Source organism: Bombina bombina, chromosome 3, assembly GCF_027579735.1.
Source record: "Bombina bombina isolate aBomBom1 chromosome 3, aBomBom1.pri, whole genome shotgun sequence".
NCBI lineage: Eukaryota > Metazoa > Chordata > Amphibia > Anura > Bombinatoridae > Bombina > Bombina bombina.
This window is the reverse complement of record NC_069501.1, coordinates 481,585,016-481,608,874: the sequence shown is the minus strand read 5'-3', so window position 1 is coordinate 481,608,874 and position 23,859 is coordinate 481,585,016. Positions and strand designations below refer to the sequence as shown.

At 40.0% G+C, this 23,859-nt stretch overlaps 1 protein-coding gene across 1 annotated transcript in view; it reads right to left on the bottom strand.

Annotated features, from left to right (window-relative positions):
* The window catches only part of ACACA (acetyl-CoA carboxylase alpha), a 1,007,059-nt gene that overhangs the window by 862,740 nt on the left and 120,460 nt on the right, over window positions 1-23,859 (bottom strand). Inside the window, exon 7 of the mRNA XM_053706820.1 lies at window positions 2,897-2,995. Within this exon, the coding sequence (XP_053562795.1) occupies window positions 2,897-2,995 (99 nt within the window). The remainder of the gene's footprint in view (window positions 1-2,896; window positions 2,996-23,859) is intronic.

Here is a 23,859-nt window from a genome sequence, read left to right as displayed (position 1 = left end):
GAGAGATGGAGTTAAAGTAGTGAAGGAGGGACAACATTAGTGGTTGCCAGGTGTCCAGATTTCAACCGGACAGTCCAGTAAAATCTTCACAAAAATACAAAAAGGACAGTTTTTTTTAAGTACTTAAGTGTTTGTTTAATGTAAAATGCCTCCTACACCTAAACTAACGAATATAGAGTGGAAAGAAGTGAGGGAAGTCAAGGGAGTCAAATCTCTACTATTTACACATGTTACTGGCAACCAAAGAGGTAGAATTATTGATTTGCATGTTACTGGCAGGCTAATAGTAAAATGACTGGTTAGTTGTAAAAAAAAATGGGGTAGAGACATTGATGCCCATTTATCAAGCTCCGACCGCTGCTCCATAACCCTGTCCGCCTGCTCTGAGCAGACGGACAGACATCGCCGGAATTCAACCCAAGTATGATCGGGTTGATTGACACCTCCCTGCTGGCGGCCCATTGGCCGCGAGCCTGCAGGGGGCGGCGTTGCACCAGCAGCTCACAAGAGCTGCTGGTGCAATGCTGAATACGGAGAGCATATTGCTCTCCGCATTCAGCGATATCTGTCGGACCTGATCCGCACTGTCGGATCAGGTCCGACAAACACTTGATAAATAGGCCTCATTGTGTGAGGCGATTGTGCCAAGTCACTTTCAGACGGTCTAATAATTTTGTGGAGTACAGCTGGCAAACCTATTAGTGAATTAATTCGAATATTAGTTGTGTCGGGTTAGAAAGTATGAGATTTTAGGTTTAAAGGGACAGTCTAGTAAAAATTAAAACTTTAATGATTCAGATAGGGCATGTAATTTTAAACAACTTTCCAATTTACTTTTATCATCATACTTGTTTTGTTCTCTTGGTATTCTTAGTTGAAAGCTAAACCTAGGTAGGCTTATATGCTAATTCCTAAGCCCTTGAAGGCCACCTCTAATCTGAATGCATATTACAGTTTTTTGCAGCTAGAGGGCGTTAGTTCATATGTGCCATATAGATAACTTTGTGCTCACGCCGTGGAGTTACTTATGAAAGGGCACTGATTGGCTAAAATGCAAGTCTGTCAAAAGAACTGAAATGAGGGGATAGTCTGCAGAGGATTATACAGGGAGTGCAGAATTATTAGGCAAATGAGTATTTTGACCACATCATCCTCTTTATGCATGTTGTCTTACTCCAAGCTGTATAGGCTCGAAAGCCTACTACCAATTAAGCATATTAGGTGATGTGCATCTCTGTAATGAGAAGGGGTGTGGTCTAATGACATCAACACCCTATATCAGGTGTGCATAATTATTAGGCAACTTCCTTTCCTTTGGCAAAATGGGTCAAAAGAAGGACTTGACAGGCTCAGAAAAGTAAAAAATAGTGAGATATCTTGCAGAGGAATGCAGCACTCTTAAAATTGCAAAGCTTCTGAAGCGTGATCATCGAACAATCAAGCGTTTCATTCAAAATAGTCAACAGGGTCACAAGAAGCGTGTGGAAAAACCAAGGCGCAAAATAACTGCCCATGAACTGAGAAAAGTCAAGTGTGCAGCTGCCAAGATGCCACTTGCCACCAGTTTGGCCATATTTCAGAGCTGCAACATCACTGGAGTGCCCAAAAGCACAAGGTGTGTAATACTCAGAGACATGGCTAAGGTAAGAAAGGCTGAAAGACGACCACCACTGAACAAGACACACAAGCTGAAACGTCAAGACTGGGCCAAGAAATATCTCAAGACTGACTCCAGTCCGACTCAGACGCCAGCAAGGTGGAGGTGGAGTACTGGTTTGGGCTGGTATCATCAAAGATGAGCTTGAGGGGCCTTTTCGGGTTGAGGATGGAGTCAAGCTCAACTCCCAGTCCTACTGCCAGTTTCTGGAAGACACCTTCTTCAAGCAGTGGTACAGGAAGAAGTCTGCATCCTTCAAGAAAAACATGATTTTCATGCAGGACAATGCTCCATCACACGCGTCCAAGTACTCCACAGCGTGGCTGGCAAGAAAGGGTATAAAAGAAGAAAATCTAATGACATGGCCTCCTTGTTCACCTGATCTGAACCCCATTGAGAACCTGTGGTCCATCATCAAATGTGAGATTTACAAGGAGGGAAAACAGTACACCTCTCTGAACAGTGTCTGGGAGGCTGTGGTTGCTGCTGCACGCAATGTTGATGGTGAACAGATCAAAACACTGACAGAATCCATGGATGGCAGGCTTTTGAGTGTCCTTGCAAAGAAAGGTGGCTATATTGGTCACTGATTTGTTTTTGTTTTGTTTTTGAATGTCAGAAATGTATATTTGTGAATGTTGAGATGTTATATTGGTTTCACTGGTAAAAATAAATAATTGAAATGGGTATATATTTGTTTTTTGTTAAGTTGCCTAATAATTATGCACAGTAATAGTCACCTGCACACACAGATATCCCCCTAAAATAGCTATAACTAAAAACAAACTAAAAACTACTTCCAAAAATATTCTGCTTTGATATTAATGAGTTTTTTGGGTTCATTGAGAACATGGTTGTTGTTCAATAATAAAATTAATCCTCAAAAATACAACTTGCCTAATAATTCTGCACTCCCTGTATACAAGGTAATCACAGAGGTAAAAAGTATATTAATATAAATGTGTTGGTTATGCAAAACTGGGGAATGGGTAATAAAGAGATTATCTATCTTTTTAAACAATACAAATTCTGGAGTAAACTGTCCCGTTAAGATGGAAGAGATATAAATTGGTGAAGACCTGGATGTGAGTAGCCAATGAAACGTTAAAAGTCAAATGTGACCTCAAGGCAGCTAAAGTTGTTGAAGAAATGAAGGTGTTGTGAAATGTAATCAAGTTTTGAGTTATAGGGCTAATAGATAGTGGATGAAGGGAAAGAGGAGAGGTAATGATTTCTCACCCCTGCCACTCCATGGAAGGGTTGGTATTCCAGCTGTTTGGGCCACAATGGAAGATGCAATTTTGTCGCCCAAAGCCCACATTGCTTGACTAGGTGGACCTAAAAAGAAAAAACAAAATAGACGTTAACAACAAATATGAAGGAAATATTAAAATATCAGAATATATGTTCAGCTTTTAAAGCCACTCATGAATAGAAATACATAAACGAGAAAATGCAAAATTGTACTAGTTTGTCATTCTCTCCACCATTCACCCTGTGTCTGATCTGTGAGCTGGCGGTAACATCATGGATCTATGACCGATTGTCAGATGTATATTCACAAGGCATACTGGCATATGCTTGCAGATTTTTTTTTTTACATAAAAATAAATTATTACAAACCCTCTATGTAACAAAAAAAGGCTCAATCACAATCATTTAGATTAAAAACACAACTGATTTATCTACAAAAATCCTTAGACTTTAATGGTGTTTTTCTGTTGAAAATCATGAAATAAGTTTTTCTAAAGGATTGTGATTAACTAAATTTTAAGGCAGCAATTTAGCAAATTAAAAAACAATTGCAAATATGTTTCATTGTGCATTTGATGCATTTGTATAACCCTTTAGACTTTTTAATTATTTTTTTTTTTAAACAATTGGGGGGGGGGGGGGTGTGCCTCAACCCTCAGACATGAAATATATATATTTTTTTACCTAGGATAGATTTCTTAAAGGGACATGAAACCCAAAATGTTTCTTTCTTAATTCAGATAGAGAATACAATTTTAAACAACTTTCCAATTTACTTCTATTAATTAATTTGCTTCATTCTCTTGTTATTCTTTGCTAAAAAGGTTTACCTATGAAAGCTCAGGAGCAGCAGAAAAACAGAATTTATGTTTACCTGATAAATTACTTTCTCCAACGGTGTGTCCGGTCCACGGCGTCATCCTTACTTGTGGGATATTCTCTTCCCCAACAGGAAATGGCAAAGAGCCCAGCAAAGCTGGTCACATGATCCCTCCTAGGCTCCGCCTACCCCAGTCATTCGACCGACGTTAAGGAGGAATATTTGCATAGGAGAAACCATATGATACCGTGGTGACTGTAGTTAAAGAAAATAAATTATCAGACCTGATTAAAAAACCAGGGCGGGCCGTGGACCGGACACACCGTTGGAGAAAGTAATTTATCAGGTAAACATAAATTCTGTTTTCTCCAACATAGGTGTGTCCGGTCCACGGCGTCATCCTTACTTGTGGGAACCAATACCAAAGCTTTAGGACACGGATGAAGGGAGGGAGCAAATCAGGTCACCTAAATGGAAGGCACCACGGCTTGCAAAACCTTTCTCCCAAAAATAGCCTCAGAAGAAGCAAAAGTATCAAACTTGTAAAATTTGGTAAAAGTGTGCAGTGAAGACCAAGTCGCTGCCCTACATATCTGATCAACAGAAGCCTCGTTCTTGAAGGCCCATGTGGAAGCCACAGCCCTAGTGGAAGGAGCTGTGATCCTTTCAGGAGGCTGCCGTCCGGCAGTCTCGTAAGCCAATCTGATGATGCTTTTAATCCAAAAAGAGAGAGAGGTAGAAGTTGCTTTTTGACCTCTCCTTTTACCAGAATAAACAACAAACAAGGAAGATGTTTGTCTAAAATCCTTTGTAGCATCTAAATAGAATTTTAGAGCGCGAACAACATCCAAATTGTGCAACAAACGTTCCTTCTTCGAAACTGGTTTCGGACACAGAGAAGGCACGACTATCTCCTGGTTAATGTTTTTGTTAGAAACAACTTTTGGAAGAAAACCAGGTTAGTACGTAAAACCACCTTATCTGCATGGAACACCAGATAAGGAGGAGAACACTGCAGAGCAGATAATTCTGAAACTCTTCTAGCAGAAGAAATTGCAACCAAAAACAAAACTTTCCAAGATAATAACTTAATATCAACGGAATGTAAGGGTTCAAACGGAACCCCCTGAAGAACTGAAAGAACTAAGTTGAGACTCCAAGGAGGAGTCAAAGGTTTGTAAACAGGCTTGATTCTAACCAGAGCCTGAACAAAGGCTTGAACATCTGGCACAGCTGCCAGCTTTTTGTGAAGTAACACAGACAAGGCAGAAATCTGTCCCATCAAGGAACTTGCAGATAATCCTTTTTCCAATCCTTCTCGAAGGAAGGATAGACTCTTAGGAATCTTAACCTTGTCCCAAGGGAATCCTTTAGATTCACACCAACCAATATATTTTTTCCAAATTTTGTGGTAAATTTTTCTAGTTACAGGCTTTCTGGCCTGAACAAGAGTATCAATAACAGAATCTGAGAACCCTCGCTTTGATAAGATCAAGCGTTCAATCTCCAAGCAGTCAGCTGGAGTGGGACCAGATTCGGATGTTCGAACGGACCTTGAACAAGAAGGTCTCGTCTCAAAGGTAGCTTCCATGGTGGAGCCGATGACATATTCACCAGATCTGCATACCAAGTCCTGCGTGGCCACGCAGGAGCTATCAAGATCACCGACGCCCTCTCCTGATTGATCCTGGCTACCAGCCTGGGGATGAGAGGAAACGGCGGGAATACATAGGCTAGTTTGAAGGTCCAAGGTGCTACTAGTGCATCTACTAGAGTCGCCTTGGGATCCCTGGATCTGGACCCGTAGCAAGGAACCTTGAAGTTCTGACGAGAGGCCATCAGATCCATGTCTGGAATGCCCCACAGTTGAGTGATTTGGGCAAAGAATTCCGGATGGAGTTCCCACTCCCCCGGATGCAATGTCTGACGACTCAGAAAATCCGCTTCCCAATTTTCCACTCCTGGGATGTGGATTGCAGACAGGTGGCAGGAGCGAGTCTCCGCCCATTGAATGATTCTGGTCACTTCTTCCATCGCCAGGGAACTCCTTGTTCCCCCCTGATGGTTGATGTACGCAACAGTCGTCATGTTGTCTGATTGAAACCGTATGAACTTGGCCCTCGCTAGCTGAGGCCAAGCCTTGAGAGCATTGAATATCGCTCTCAGTTCCAGAATATTTATCGGTAGAAGAGATTCTTCCCGAGACCAAAGACCCTGAGCTTTCAGGGATCCCCAGACCGCGCCCCAGCCCATCAGACTGGCGTCGGTCGTGACAATGACCCACTCTGGTCTGCGGGAGGTCACCCCTTGTGACAGGTTGTCCAGGGACAGCCACCAACGGAGTGAGCCTCTGGTCCTCTGATTTACTTGTATCTTCGGAGACAAGTCTGTATAGTCCCCATTCCACTGACTGAGCATACACAGTTGTAATGGTCTTAGATGAATGCGCGCAAAAGGAACTATGTCCATTGCCGCTACCATCAAACCTATCACTTCCATGCACTGCGCTATGGAAGGAAGAGGAACGGAATGAAGTATCCGACAAGAGTTTAGAAGTTTTGTTTTTCTGGTCTCTGTCAGAAAAATCCTCATTTCTAAGGAGTCTATTATTGTTCCCAAGAAGGGAACTCTTGTCGACGGAGATAGAGAACTCTTTTCCACGTTCACTTTCCATCCGTGAGATCTGAGAAAGGCCAGGACTATGTCCGTGTGAGCCTTTGCTTGAGGAAGGGACGACGCTTGAATCAGAATGTCGTCCAAGTAAGGTACTACAGCAATGCCCCTTGGTCTTAGCACCGCCAGAAGGGACCCTAGTACCTTTGAGAAAATCCTTGGAGCAGTGGCTAATCCGAAAGGAAGCGCCACGGACTGGTAATGCTTGTCCAGGAATGCGAACCTTAGGAACCGATGATGTTCCTTGTGGACAGGAATATGTAGATACGCATCCTTTAAATCCACCGTGGTCAAGAATTGACCTTCCTGGATGGAAGGATTGTTCGAATGGTTTCCATTTTGGACGATGGAACCTTGAGAAACTTGTTTAGGATCTTGAGATCTAAGATTGGTCTGAACGTTCCCTCTTTTTTGGGAACTACGAACAGATTGGAGTAGAACCCCATCCCTCGTTCTCTTAATGGAACAGGATGAATCACTTCCAGAAGATAACCTTGGGAGACTATTTCTAGCGCCCAAGGATCCAGAACATCTCTTGCCCAAGCCTGAGTGAAGAGAGAGAGTCTGCCCCCCACCAAATCCGGTCCCGGATCGGGGGCCCGCATCTCATGCTGTCTTGGGAGCAGTGGCAGGTTTCTTGGCCTGCTTTCCTTTGTTCCAGCCTTGCATAGGTCTCCAGGCTGGATTGGCTTGAGAAGTATTACCCTCCTGCTTAGAGGACGTAGCACTTGGGGCTGGTCCGTTTCTGCGAAAGGGACGAAAATTAGGTTTTATTTTTGGCCTTGAAAGACCTATCCTGAGGAAGGGCGTGGCCCTTGCCCCCAGTGATATCAGAGATAATCTCTTTCAAGTCAGGGCCAAACAGTGTTTTCCCCTTGAAAGGAATGTCAAGCAATTTGTTCTTGGAAGACGCATCCGCTGACCAAGATTTTAACCAAAGCGCTCTGCGCGCCACAATAGCAAACCCAGAATTTTTCGCCGCTAACCTAGCCAATTGCAAGGTGGCGACTAGGGTGAAAGAATTAGCCAATTTAAGAGCACGAATTCTGTCCATAATCTCCTCATAAGAAGAAGAATTACTAATAATCGCCTTTTCTAGCTCATCGAACCAGAAACACGCGGCTGTAGTGACAGGGACAATGCATGCAATTGGTTGTAGAAGGTAACCTTGCTGAACAAACATCTTTTTTAGCAAACCTTCTAATTTTTTATCCATAGGATCTTGGAAAGCACAACTATCTTCTATGGGTATAGTGGCGCGCTTGTTTAGAGTAGAAACCGCCCCCTCGACCTTGGGGACTGTCTGCCATAAGTCCTTTCTGGGGTCGACTATAGGAAACAATTTTTTAAATATGGGGGGAGGTACGAAAGGTATACCGGGCCTGTCCCATTCTTTATTAACAATGTACGCCACCCCGCTTGGATATAGGAAAAGCTTCGGGGGGCCCCGGGGCCTCTAGGAACTTGTCCATTTTACATAGTGTTTCTGGAATGACCAGATAATCACAATCATCCAAATTGGATAACACCTCCTTAAGCAGAGCGCGGAGATGTTCCAACTTAAATTTAAAAGTAATCACATCAGGTTCAGCTTGTTGAGAAATTTTTCCTGAATCTGAAATTTCTCCCTCAGACAAAACCTCCCTGGCCCCCTCAGACTGGTGTAGGGGCCCTTCAGAAACAATATCATCAGCGTCCTCATGCTCTTCAGTATATTCTAAAACAGAGCAGTCGCGCGTTCGCTGATAAGTGGGCATATTGGCTAAAATGTTTTGATAGAATTATCCATTACAGCCGTTAATTGTTGCATAGTAAGGAGTATTGGCGCGCTAGATGTACTAGGGGCCTCCTGTATGGGCAAGACTGGTGTAGACGAAGGAGGGGATGATGCAGTACCATGCTTACTCCCCTCACTTGAGGAATCATCTTGGGCATCATTTTTACTAAATTTTTTATGACATAAATCACATCTATTTAAATGAGAAGGAACCTTGGCTTCCCCACAGTCAGAACACAATCTATCTGGTAGTTCAGACATGTTAAACAGGCATAAACTTGATAACAAAGCACAAAAAACGTTTTAAAATAAAACCGTTACTGTCACTTTAAATTTTAAACTGAACACACTTTATTACTGCAATTGCGAAAAAGTATGAAGGAATTGTTCAAAATTCACCAAAATTTCACCACAGTGTCTTAAAGCCTTAAAAGTATTGCACACCAAATTTGGAAGCTTTAACCCTTAAAATAACGGAACCGGAGCCGTTTTTATATTTAACCCCTTTACAGTCCCTGGAATCTGCTTTGCTGAGACCCAACCAAGCCCAAAGGGGAATACGATACCAAATGATGCCTTCAGAAAGACTTTTCTATGTATCAGAGCTCCACACACATGCAGCTGCATGCCATGCTGTTCTCAAAAACAAGTGCGCCATACCGGCGCGAAAATGAGGCTCTGACTATGATTAGGGAAAGCCCCTATAGAATAAAGTGTCTAAAACAGTGCCTGCCGATATTATTTTACAAAAAATACCCAGATTAAATGATTCCTCAAGGCTAAATATGTGTAAATATGATCGATTTAGCCCAGAAAATGTCTACAGTCTTAATAAACCCTTGTGAAGCCCTTATTTACTGTCTGAATAAAAATGGCTTACCGGATCCCATAGGGAAAATGACAGCTTCCAGCATTACATCGTCTTGTTAGAATGTGTCATACCTCAAGCAGCAAAAGACTGCTCACTGTTCCCCCAACTGAAGTTAATTCCTCTCAACAGTCCTGTGTGGAACAGCCATGGATTTTAGTAACGGTTGCTAAAATCATTTTCCTCATACAAACAGAAATCTTCATCTCTTTTCTGTTTCAGAGTAAATAGTACATACCAGCACTATTTTAAAATAACAAACTCTTGATTGAATAATAAAAACTACAGTTAAACACTAAAAAACTCTAAGCCATCTCCGTGGAGATGTTGCCTGTACAACGGCAAAGAGAATGACTGGGGTAGGCGGAGCCTAGGAGGGATCATGTGACCAGCTTTGCTGGGCTCTTTGCCATTTCCTGTTGGGGAAGAGAATATCCCACAAGTAAGGATGACGCCGTGGACCGGACACACCTATGTTGGAGAAATCTAGGTTCTAGCTGCCGATTGGTCGCTGCATATATATACTGATTGTCATTGGCTCACCCATGTGTTTAGTTAGAAAACAGTAGTGCATTGCTGCTCCTTCAACAAATGATACCAAGAGAATAAAACAAATTAGATAGTTGTTTAAAATTGTATTCTCTGTCTGAATCATGAAAGAAAAGTTTTGGGTTTCATGTCCCTTTAAGTTTAAAAAAAAAAAAAAAAAATACCTTGGCCAGTGTAATAATTTAATTAGAACCGAATATTACACATTTCTTAAGAAACCTAATGGGTAAATATAACTTCCTGTAAGTAATATACATTTTAAATTCTTGGGACTTGTGTTGTGAGACCAACATTTAATATTTTAAGTATTGAATAGTAAAGAGGATAACGTCTCTTATGGAAATTTAAAAGGTCATCCACTGATATAAGGAGTGTAATACCCTAACCACCGTCCCTCACGAGAGCTCCCTAGGAGACAATACTATCTTGCCTTGGAGTGAACTTAAAGGGACACTCAAGTCTAAACAAACTTTTATGATTCAGATAGAGCATGCCGTTTTAAGACACTTCCCAATTTACTTCCATTATCAAATTTTGCACAGTCTTTTTATATTCACTTTTTGTGGGGAACAAAATCCTACTGATCACGTATATGTATACTAGTCTGTGATTGGCTGATGTCTGTCACAGGGGGCCAGAAAATAAGAGGAAAAAATACATTTGTCAGAAAAAAAAATCGACTGCTAATTTGAAAATCAGAGTAGGTGTTATTGCTTTGTCTTTTTATTATACACGTGTTAATTATGCAGTCAGACTGCATTGAGTGGTCCTTTAATGTTTTTTTTAAATCAAATAGCCAAACAAATAAAAACTAATTTTCATGTGCCACTGGGATTTACATATCAGCAAGTTACCAATAAGAGGCCAAATAAATAAGGGACATTTATATGTTTACCAATACACATTTCTAAAATATGCATTATTGTACATTTAACGAAAGAAAAAAGAAAAAAGGTGTGCCAACTCTACAATCCCCTAAAATAACCAAGGAAAATATAAAAAAACTGGATTTAAAGTATTAAGAGATGACGCAATACTGTAAGATTACTGGTTACAATAACAACGCTTGTGATTTCTTAGTCATGGGCAATTATCTTGCTCCCTTTAGATCTATTATAATCGCTTTAATGGCTGTTTAACTGTGCTCTCACTATTTACCATTGAACTTTCACATACATCACTTCAACCGGAAGAAACATTAAAACTATTATTTTTCTTATTTTCTTTAAAGGAACGTGAAACCCAAAATGAAATCCAAAATTATTCAGCTGGAGCGTGTAATTTTAAACAACCTTCCAATTTACTTCTACTATCAAATTTGCTTTATTCTCTCGATATCATTTGTTGAAGAAGCAGCAATGCATTACTGTGAGCTATCTGAACACAGCGAGCCAATGACAAGAGGCATTTAGCAGCAGCCACCAATCAGCAGCTACCTCCTGGTAGGGGTTTGCCGCTCTTGAGTCTACCTAGGTATGCTTTTAAAAAAAGGGATACTAAAAACAGAGCAAATTAGCTAATTGTGTTTCAATGAAGGTTAAATAATTCACTGTAAAATAAGACAAAATAATAATATTTCTCTCATGATTCAGATAAAGCATACAATTTAAAACAACTTTCTGATTTATTTCTATTATATAATTGATATTATTCTTTTGGTATCCTTTGATGAAAATCACACCTAGGTAGTTGCCTATTGTCGTTGGTTTACCAATGTGTTCAGCTAGCTCCCTGGTAGTGCATTGCTGCTACTTCAATAAAAGAAAGTAAATTGGAAAGTTTTTGAAATGATGATAAGCTCTATCTGAATAATAGATTACTTTAAATAGACAGGAAACACCTCATTTCAAGACACTTTTGATGTCTTGCTATTGAATAACATCAGTTAAAGGGACACTGAACCCACATTTTTTCAACTTTCTATTTTACTCCTATTATCAAGTTTTCTTCATTCTCTTGGTATCTTTATTTGAAATGCAAGAATGTAAGTTTAGATGCCGGCCCATTTTTGGTGAACAACCTGGGTTGTCCTTGCTGATTAGTGGATAAATTCATCCACCAATAAAAAAGTGCTGTCTAGAGGTCTGAACCAAGAAAAAAGCTTAGATGCCTTCTTTTTCAAATAAAGATAGCAAGAGAACGAAGTAAAAGTGATAATAGGAGTAAATTAGAAATTTGCTTAAAATTGCATGCTCTATCTGAATCATGAAATAAAAAAAATTGGGTTCAGTGTCCCTTTAAAGGAACATAAAACCCAAATGTTTTCTCAATGATTCAGATAGAACATACCATTTTAAACAACTTTCCAATTTACTTCTATAATCAAATCTTTTTCGTGAAAACAGGCAGATAAGTTCAGGAGTGTGCACGTGTCTGCAGCAGTTTTGCACCAATGTTATACATTAGCAAGAGCACTAGATGGCAGCACTATTTCCTGTCATGTAGTGCATTAGACATGTGTATGCTACCTATCTAGGTATCTCTTCAACAAAGAACCAGAAAATGACACAAATTTGATCATAGAAATAAATTGGAAACTTTTTAAAATGTGTATTCTCTATCTGAATACAGAAAGAACATGTTTGGGTTTCATATCCCTTTAAGTCTCAACATTTTTAGAACAAACAGTCAAACTCCACCCACAACTTGGCTCATTTGGAGGAGCCAATCCGAGCTTGATTATCCAGCTGATGAGGCTAGTCTGGGTCATTGTCTTAGTCTAAAGTGCATTGATTTGCAGTTGTTCAAGTTAATTAGGGAAACATATATAGTCTTGAGAGGTCTGCAGTGTGCTTTTTCAGTTATGACAATTAGTAAAACCACAATTATCAAAGCTAAATTACATGAAAAGGGGCAAAATAAATAATTAAGTTATTTTACAAAATTGTTTCACTATGCATAACTAATCATTTTATATTAGAATCTCAAGGTGTTCACTGTCCCTTTACAATGTTGTTTTAGACAGCAAACTCTGCATGACTTAAAAAAAAAAATATATATATATATACAGTTGTATGCAAAAGTTTAGGCACCCCTGACAATTTCCATGATTTTCATTTATAAATTGGGTGTTTGGATCAGCAATTTCATTTTGATCTATCAAATAACTTAAGGACACAGTAATAGCTCAGTAGTGAAATGAGGTTTATTGGATTAACAGAAAATGTGCAATATGCATCAAAACAAAATTAGACAGGTGCATACATTTGGGCACCCCAACAGAAATATTGCATCAATATTTAGTAGAGCCTCCTTTAGCAGAAATAGCAGCCTCTAGATGCTTCCTAAAGCCTGTAATGAGTGTCTGGATTCTGGATGAAGGTATTTTGGACCATTCCTCCTCGCAAAACATCTCCAGTTCAGTTAGGTTTGATGGTTGCCGAGCATGGACAGCCCGCTTCAAATCACCCCAAAGATTTTCAATGTTATTCAGGTCTGGGGACTGGGATGACCATTCCAGAACATTGTACTTGTTCTTCTGCATAAATGCCAGAGTAGATTTTGAGCAGTGTTTGGGGTCGTTGTCTTGTTGAAATATCCAGCCCCGGCGTAACTTCAACTTTGTGACTGATTCCTCAACATTATTCTCAAGTATCTGCTGATATTGAGTGGAATCCAAGTGACCCTCAACTTTAACAAGATTCCCAGTACCGGCACTGGCCACACAGCCCACAGCTTGATGGAACATCCACCAAATTTTACTGTGGGTAGCAAGTGTTTGTCTTGGAACGCTGTGTTCTTTTTCCGCCATGCATAACGCCCCTTGTTATGACCAAATAACTCAATCTTTGTTTCATCAGTCCACAGCATCTTCTTCCAAAATGAAGCTGGCTTGTCGAAATGTGTATTTGCATACCTCAAGCGACCCTGGTTGTGGCGTGTGTGCAGAAAAAGCTTCTTCCGCATCACTCTCCCATATGCTGAATTGTTGAACGATGCACAGTTACACCATCTGCAGCAAGATGATGTTGTAGGTCTTTGGAGGTGGTCTGTTGGCTGTTTTTGACCGTTCTCACCATCTTTTGCCTTTGCCTCTCCGATATTTTACTTCTGGCCTAAACAAGAACTGTGCCTGTGGTCTTCCATTTCCTCACTATGTTCTTCACAGTGGACACTGACAGCTTAAATCTCTACGATAGCCGTTTGTAGCCTTCCCCTAAACCATAATGTTGAACAATCTTTGTTTTCAGGTCATTTGAGAGTTGTTTTGAGGCCCCCATGTTGCCACTCTTCAGAGGAGAGTCAAATAGAACAACAACTTGCAATTGGCCACCTTAAATACCTTTTCTCATGATTAGATGCACCTGTCTATGAAGTTCAAGGCTTAATGGGCTCACCAAACCAATTGTGTGTTCCAATTATTCAGTGCTAGGTAGTTACAGGTATTCAAATCAACAAAATGAAATTGCTGATCCAAACACCCAATCATTTATAAATGAAAATCATGGAAATTGCCAGGGATGCCGAAACTTTTGCATATGACTGTGTATATATATATATATATATATATATATATATATATATATATATATATATATATATATATATATATATATAGATAGATAGATAGATACACATACATATACATACACGCAGTATATAGTACATGACATGGATCACTGCACTTTTTATTATATATAATACTTTCAATACAATATAGTGTGAGTATGTTTTTTTTGATGTATGGTAGTTTTTTATTAGACAATAAAAGGAAATGTGTATTACATTTTATAGCAGTATTTTTCATAAATGCGTAGCATTCAGTGCCATACTTGACAGATCTGACATTATAATGGTTAATTATTGTATTTCTATAGAAACCAGTGCTAAATCAATTCAAATAGGCACAGCACGTTTTCAACACACTCATAATGTAAGTTTCTAAGCTTGAAACGTTTCATAAATAATACTCTTTAGATATAGAGACACATACAGAGAAGGGTAAATAGACAGATAGGTGTGTCTGCAGTATACTAGCTTGATAAACATAAATGTATTGTTTATCAAGCTCACATGCATTTTTACATTTGCAAACTGGCTTATTCTCCTTCTATGAGGGTGTAGTCATACTCCCATTGCATGGGATACCTGCTACTGACAATATAGAATAAAATATATACACAGAGGCTTAACATAAGGTGTTACATTTGCACGGGATAACTAGTAACTTCTCATTCACAAAGCTGCTACTGTATTTTGCTTTCCCTTAATTTATTTAAATTACTTGTTATACCAGCTCCCAATTCTAACATGCATAGAAAATGGCTAATTTAGGTTTATTGCTGTATATAAAATAGCGGTTTCTAAATGAAGCCACATTTCAATCAAATGGGCTTAGCTTGCAGGGAGAGCACACCTCAATAGTTTCTCTTTATCTCTTCTATCTATCTATCTTTGTGTGTGTGTGTTCTCCATGGAATATTTTGCGAGCCGGGTGGCATTATGAAGTAGTCGGGTTGGGGCAGTGTAATATTTTCTAATATTATAACACTTTCTGCTACTCAAAGCACAAATTTATTAATTAACAAGCTGGGAGGTCAGGAAAATCAGCCGTCCCCAAAACGTTAATGAATAAAGAAGTGACCAATTTAAAAATTCCTGGAGAGTGCATCCTTTCTTTATTGATTATACTGTACATTATTTTGGAAGTAACCTGGGTGGATGATTGTCTATACGAGAGTGCTGGCCTATCTGACTTAAAATATATATATATTTATTATCTGTTTTGTAAGATCATAATCACTACAAGTAGGTAGGTTTCCACTGAGATGTATGACATGGGCTAATCTTGACTGCATTTTAACTGTAAACCCTATCTCAAACCAATTAACATGTTATCATAATTTGATAAAACTTTATCTTTATTGAATGTTGCCCTTGATAAGGGCTCTGTTTCAGAGTCTCCTGAAGAGTCTTACAAGAAAAGGACATATTATTTTAAACTGATAAAACGCCTTCTCTTCTTTACAATATCCCTTGTGTGATCAAATTGTTTTCTTACATTTATTGGATCCATGAAGGGTGCAGACTTTTTAGGAGAAACTACATGTAGGTAAGCAAGATCCCAAAATGCGTTGTGAAGAAGTGTTTGTCTGGCCAGACAGTTTAAGGAGTAGCTGTTTTTTATCTTGTGCAAGTATTGGTTTTGTATTTTAGTATTCTGTTTTGATTGCCTATTTAATATAAAAAATGATCTTTAATCAAGTAAAGAGAATTACATTGATATTCTTTGAGAATATCAGGTAATAAATTAGCTTAAGAAATCTCCCAATTCCTAAGCGCTGCCTTTTGTTCTTTTTATTCACAATTAAGAACTAAACAATCAACAAATTATAAATGAGTAGAGTAAATTATTTGTAGCTTTTTCTTCTTTTTTAATTGTTATTGTTTATTTCTCTATGACAAAGTTCATAATTTTCTATTTTAACCAATCATATATAAAAACAATCACATCAAGTAATTATATAATTGTGCTCTAGTAGTTAGGAGTCATAGGGGTAGATTTACTAAATGTCGAGCCGACATAATGATTCGCTACATAGCTAATTGAACACTGCCCAAGGATTTATGGTGAAATGCTTGTGCAATGCCGCCCCCAGCTCACTGGCATTCAATCGGCCGCTAGCAGGGGCTGTCAATCATCCTGATCGAATCAGGATGATATCAATCCGCTACCTAAAAGGGTAGCGGTCTTATGACGAGCTTGAAACGATGGGCCTCCGAAGCAGCATCTGCTGCTTAATAAATGGTGCCCATAGGATAAAGTTTACCCAAATAAAAGAAATGGTAACCACACCACTCTCAAATATAATATATGCATTAAATTTAAATCTGTAAAACATGATATTAATGTTTTAGGAAACAAGGGATTTTATTAAGACTGTATTAATATTGAAATAAACTTGTGAACATGATAGCATCAGCACCCTCTGCACTTGAGGGTACAAGGAAACAAAGTGAATGCAGGCCAAATTACCCAGAGTCATGTAGACCATATCCAGGTATGGTTAGCTTAGAACCTTAAAGGGACATTAAACACTAAATAAATGATAGATAGAATGATGCACTCAAAGAAAAGATAAGTCTGAAAATAACATGTAGATTTTTTTTTTTTAAAAGTTTCATTAGCTGTTTAAATATTGACAAAATAAGGGTAAGGTTTTAGTGTCTATAAAACAAAGGGAGTTGCCATGTTGTAACTTAGGTTACTTTCTCTGCTGTGGCTAATTAGGGACAGTTATAAATAGGTCACTAGAGTGCTCAGCCAATGGCTGTGTGAAATATAACAGTGTTCTGCACTTCTATCTTTAACAGGAACTGAAATGCTCACAATTTCAGAATAATTACAGGAAAGGGGACAAAATAAACAATAAAAGTATATTGCAGTGTTTTCTTTATTTATTTATGATTTTTTTACTTTATATTACTCTCTCAAAGTGTTTAATGTCCCTTTAAATGTAAAGCAAGCAGTTTCCTTTTAACAGAGCTTCATTAGCAAAAAGGGACACCTGCTGTCAAGAAGCACAGTTTAACCACTGTATATTTAGCTTGCTGAAACCATGGCTGCCAAATGTAATCAGCAAAGGATTAAAGGGACATGAAGCCCAAAATGTTTCTTTTATGATATAAAAACATAATTTATGCTTACCTGATAAATTTATTTCTCTTGTAGTGTAGTCAGTCCACGGGTCATCCATTACTTATGGGATTATATCTCTCCCCAACAGGAAGTTGCAAGAGGATCACCCAAGCAGAGCTGCTATATAGCTCCTCCCCTCACATGTCATATCCAGTCATTCGACCAAAACAAGACGAGAAAGGAGAAACCATAGGGTGCAGTGGTGACTGGAGTTTAATTAAAATTTAGGTCTGCCTTAAAAGACAGGGCGGGCCGTGGACTGACTACACTACAAGAGAAATAAATTTATCAGGTAAGCATAAATTATGTTTTCTCTTGTTAAGTGTAGTCAGTCCACGGGTCATCCATTACTTATGGGATACCAATACCAAAGCTAAAGTACACGGATGATGGGAGGGACAAGGCAGGAACTTTAAACGGAAGGAACCACTGCCTGAAGCACCTTTCTCCCAAAAATAGCCTCCGAAGAAGCAAAAGTGTCAAATTTGTAAAATTTTGAAAAAGTGTGAAGTGAAGACCAAGTTGCAGCCTTGCAAATCTGTTCAACAGAGGCCTCATTTTTAAAGGCCCAGGTGGAAGCCACAGCTCTAGTGGAATGAGCTGTAATTCTTTCAGGAGGCTGCAGTCCAGCAGTCTCATAGGCTAAACGTATTATGCTACGAAGCCAAAAGGAGAGAGAGGTAGCCGAAGCCTTTTGACCTCTCCTCTGTCCCGAGTAAACGACAAACAGGGAAGAAGTTTGACGAAAATCTTTAGTTGCCTGTAAATAGAACTTCAGGGCACGGACTACATCCAGATTATGCAAAAGTCGTTCCTTCTTTGAAGAAGGGTTAGGACATAATGATGGAACAACAATCTCTTGATTGATATTCCTGTTAGAAACCACCTTAGGTAAAAACCCAGGTTTAGTACGCAGAACTACCTTGTCTGAATGGAAAATCAGATAAGGAGAATCACAGTGTAGGGCAGATAACTCAGAGACTCTTCGAGCCGAGGAAATAGCCATCAAAAACAGAACTTTCCAAGATAACAGCTTAATATCAATGGAATGGAGGGGTTCAAACGGAACACCTTGAAGAACTTTAAGAACTAAGTTTAAGCTCCACGGCGGAGCAACAGTCTTAAACACAGGCTTAATCCTAGCCAAAGCCTGACAAAAAGCCTGAACGTCTGGAACATCTGCCAGACGTTTGTGTAACAGAATAGACAGAGCAGAAATCTGTCCCTTTAATGAACTAGCAGATAAACCCTTTTCTAAACTCTTGGATTCACACCAATATAAGTATTTACGCCATATTTTATGGTAAATTTTTCTGGTAACAGGTTTCCGAGCCTGTATTAAGGTATCAATAACTGACTCAGAGAAGCCACGCTTTGATAGAATCAAGCGTTCAATCTCCATGCAGTCAGCCTCAGAGAAATTAGATCTGGATGGTTGAAAGGACCCTGAATTAGAAGGTCCTGTCTCAGAGATAGAGACCATGGTGGACAGGACGACATGCCCACTAGATCTGCATACCAGGTCCTGCGTGGCCACGCAGGTGCTATCAGAATCACTGATGCTCTCTCCTGTTTGATCTTGGCAATCAGCCGAGGAAGCAGCGGAAATGGTGGAAACACATAAGCCATGTTGAAACCCCAAGGGGCTGCTAGAGCATCTATCAGCGCCGCTCCCGGGTCCCTGGACCTGGATCCGTAGCAAGGAAGTTTGGCATTCTGTCGAGAAGCCATGAGATCCAGTTCTGGTTTGCCCCAACAATGAATTAGTTGAGCAAAGACCTCCGGATGAAGTTCCCACTCCCCCGGATGAAAAGACTTTCCCAGTTCTCCACGCCTGGGATATAGATCCCCGACAGGTGGCAAGAGTTGGACTCTGCCCAGCGAATTATCTTTGATACTTCCAACATCGCTAGGGAACTCCTGGTTCCCCCTTGATGGTTGATGTAAGCCACAGTCGTGATATTGTCTGACTGAAATCTGATGAACCTCAGTGTTGCCAACTGAAGCCAAGCTAGAAGAGCATTGAATATCGCTCTTAATTCCAGAATATTTATTGGGAGGAGTTTCTCCCCCTGAGTCCACGATCCCTGAGCCTTCAGGGAGTTCCAGACTGCGCCCCAACCTAGAAGGCTGGCATCTGTTGTTACAATCGTCCAATCTGGCCTGCGAAAGGTCATCCCTTTGGACAGATGGAGTCGAGAAAGCCACCAGAGAAGAGAATCCCTGGTCTCTTGATCCAGATTTATTAGAGGGGACAAATCTGAGTAATCCCCATTCCACTGACTGAGCATGCATAATTGCAGCGGTCTGAGATGCAGGCGCGCAAATGGTACTATGTCCATTGCTGCTACCATTAAGCCGATTACTTCCATGCACTGGGCTACTGACGGGTGTGGAATGGAATGAAGGGCACGGCAAGCATTTAGAAGTTTTGATAACCTGGCCTCCGTCAGGTAAATTTTCATCTCTACAGAATCTATAAGAGTCCCTAAGAAGGGAACCCTTGTGAGTGGTAATAGAGAACTCTTTTTCCACGTTCACCTTCCACCCATGCGACCTCAGAAATGCCAGAACTATCTCTGTATGAGACTTGGCAGTTTGAAAACTTGACGCTTGTATCAGAATGTCGTCTAGGTACGGAGCTATGCCTCGCGGTCTTAGTACCGCCAGAAGTGAGCTCAGAACCTTTGTAAAGATTCTTGGGGCCGTAGCTAACCCGAAGGGAAGAGCTACAAACTGGTAATGCCTGTCTAGGAAGGCAAATCTTAGATACCGATAATGATCCTTGTGAATCGGTATGTGAAGGTAGGCATCCTTTAAGTCCACTGTGGTCATGTACTGACCCTCTTGGATCATGGGTAGGATGGTTCGAATAGTTTCCATTTTGAATGATGGAACTCTTAGGAACTTGTTTAGGATCTTTAAGTCCAAGATTGGTCTGAAGGTTCCCTCTTTCTTGGGAACCACAAACAGGTTTGAATAAAATCCTTGCCCTTGTTCCGACAGCGGAACTGGGTGGATCACCCCCATTAATAAGAGGTCTTGTACACAGCGTAGAAACGCCTCTTTCTTTATTTGTTTTGCTGATAACCTTGAAAGATGAAATCTCCCTTGTGGAGGAGAAGCTTTGAAGTCCAGAAGATATCCCTGAGATATGATCTCCAACGCCCAGGGATCCTGGACATCTCTTGCCCAAGCTTGGGCAAAGAGAGAAAGTCTGCCCCCCACTAGATCCGTTTCCGGACAGGGGGCCCTTACTTCATGCTGTCTTTGGGGCAGCTACACTACAGAAAAAATAAAAATAAAACATTTAAAAATAAAAGAAACACTTTATTTTTTGGGGAAAACTGGGTACTGGCAGACAGCTGCCAGTACCCAAGATGGTGGCAATTAGGTAGGTGGGGAGGGTTAGAGAGGTGTTTGGGGGGGATCAGGGAGGTTGGGGGTTAAGGCAGGGGTCCATCACAGCTGAATAATTAAAAAAAAAAAAAAACAAAAAAAAAAACACCTTTTATTTTAGTACTGGCAGACTTTCTGCCAGTACTTAAGATGGCGGGGACAATTGTGGGGTGGGGGAGGGAAGAGAGCTGTCTGGGAGGGATCAGGGGGTGGGATGTGTCAGGTGGGAGGCTAATCTCTACACTAAAGCTAAAATTAACCCTGCAAGCTCTCTACAAGCTACCTAATTAACCCCTTCACTGCTGGGCTTAATACAAGTGTGGTGCGCAGCAGCATTTAGCGGCCTCCTAATTGCCAAAAAGCAACGCCAAAGCCATATATGTCTGCTATTTATGAACAAAGGAGATCCCAGAGAAGCATTTACAACCATTTGTGCCATAATTGCACAAGCTGTTTGTAAATAATTTAAGTGAGAAACCTAAAATTGTGAAAAATGTCACTTTTTTTTTTTATTTGCTCGCATTTGGCGGTGAAATGGTGGCATGAAATATACCAAAATGGGCCTAGATCAATACTTTGGGTTGTCTACTACACTACAAGATCCCTAATTAACCCCTTCACTGCTGGGCATAATACACGTGTGGTGCGCAGCTGCATTTAGCGGCCTTCTAATTACCAAAAAGCAACGCCAAAGCCATATATGTCTGCTATTTCTGAACAAAGGGGATCCCAGAGAAGCATTTACAACCATTTGTGCCATAATTGCACAAAATGTTTGTAAATAATTTCAGTGAGAAACCTAAAGTTTGTGACAAAATTTGTGAAAAAGTGAACAATTTTTTTTATTTGCTCGCATTTGGCAGTGAAATGGTGGCATGAAATATACCAAAATGGGCATAAATCAATACTTTGGGTTGTCTTCTAAAAAAAAATATATACATGTCAAGGGATATTCAGGGATTCCGGACAGATATCAGTGTTCCAATGTAACTAGCGCTAATTTTGAAAAAAAGTGGTTTGGAAATAGCAAAGTTCTACTTGTACTTATTGCCCTATAACTTGCAAAAAAAGCAAACAACATGTAACCATTGGGTATTTCTAAACTCAGGACAAAATTTAGAAACTATTTAGCATGGGTGTTTTTTGGTGGTTGTAGATGTGTAACAGATTTTGGAGGTCAAAGTTAGAAAAAGTGTGTTTTTTTTCCATTTTTTCCTCATATTTTATATATTTTTTATATTAAATTATAAGATGTGATGAAAAAAATGGTATCTTTAGAAAGTCCATTTAATGGCGAGAAAAACGGTATATAATATGTGTGGGTACAGTAAATGAGTAAGAGGAAAATTACAGCTAAACACAAACACTGCAGAAATGTAAAAATAGCCATTGTCATTAAGGGTAAGAAAACTGAAAAATGGTCCGGTCATTAAGGGGTTAAGCAATTTAGATTTAGAAGTTACATCTGCTGACCAGGATTTAAGCCATAGCGCTCTGCGCGCCTGGATGGTGAATCCGGAGTTCTTAGCCGTTAGTTTGGTTAAATGCACCACGGCATCCAAAACAAATGCATTAGCTAGCTTAAGGGCTTTAAGCTTGTTCATAATCTCATCCAATGGAGCTGTGCGAATAGCCTCTTCCAGAGACTCAAACCAGAATGCCGCCGCAGCAGTGACGGGCGCAATGCATGCAAGGGGCTGTAATATAAAACCTTGTTGAACAAACATTTTCTTAAGGTAACCTTCTAATTTTTTATCCATTGGATCTGAGAAAGCACAACTATCCTCCACCGGGATAGTGGTACGCTTGGCTAAAGTAGAAACTGCTCCCTCCACCTTAGGGACCGTCTGCCATAAGTCTCGTGTGGTGGCGTCTATTGGGAACATTTTTCTAAATATCGGAGGAGGGGAAAAAGGCACACCGGGTCTATCCCACTCCTTGCTAATAATCTCTGTAAGCCTTTTAGGTATAGGAAAAACGTCAGTACACACCGGTACCGAATAGTATTTATCCAGCCTACATAATTTCTCTGGGATTGCCACCGTGTCGCAATCATTCAGAGCCGCTAACACCTCCCCTAGCAATACACGGAGGTTCTCAAGCTTAAATTTAAAATTTTAAATTTCTGAATCAGGTCTCCCCGGATCAGATCCGTCACCCACAGAATGAAGCTCTCCGTCCTCATGTTCTGCAAATTGTGACGCAGCATCGGACATGGCTCTCGTGTCATCGGCGCGCTCTGTCCTAACCCCAGAGCTATCGCGCTTGCCTCTTAACTCAGGCAAATTAGATAATACTTCTTTCATAACATTAGCCATATCATGCAAAGTGATTTGTAAGGGCCTTGATGTACTTGGCGCCACAATCTCACGCACCTCCTGAGCGGGAGGCGAAGGTACTGACACGTGAGGAGAGTTAGACGGCATAACTTCCCCCTCGATGTCTGGTGATAATTTCTTTACCGGTAAAGACTGACTTTTATTTAAAGTAACATCAATACAATTGGTACACAAATTTCTATTAGGCTCCACATTGGCTTTTAAACATAATGAACAAGTAGATTCATCTGTATCAGACATGTTTAACAGACTAGCAATGAAGGCTAGCAAGCTTGGAAAAAAACTGTCAGTGAATTTACAAGCAATATGAAAAAACGCAGCAGCGCTTTTAAAAACACAAAAAAACTGTCACAGTTGAAATAACAATGAACTAATTCAGTTATAGCCAACAATTTTAACAATAAATGTATGAATTTAGCAGAGGATTGCACCCACTAGCAAACGGATGATTAACCCCTCAATACCCACAACCGGATAATCAATTTTAGATTTAACGTTTTTCTCACAGTCAAACACACTGTCACAGGTCTGCTGTGACTGATTACCTCCCTCAAAATTGAATTTTGAAGACCCCTGAGCTCTCTGGAGACGTCCTGGATCAAGGAGGAAAAGGCAGGAAGACTGTGCTAGAATTTTATCTGCGCAACAAGGCGCTAAAAAAAGGCCCCTCCCACTCATATTACAACAGTGGGAGACCTGTTACAACGGTTTCTATGCAGAAATAAACGTTAGCCATGTGGAAAAAAATCATGCCCAAAAAGATTTATCACCAAAGTACCTCACAAAACGAATAACATGCCAGTAAACGTTTTAAAAACAACTTTTCCAGTGTTATGTAAAGTTATCACTAAGCCGGCTTTAAGGCTTATACATTTATTTCAGTA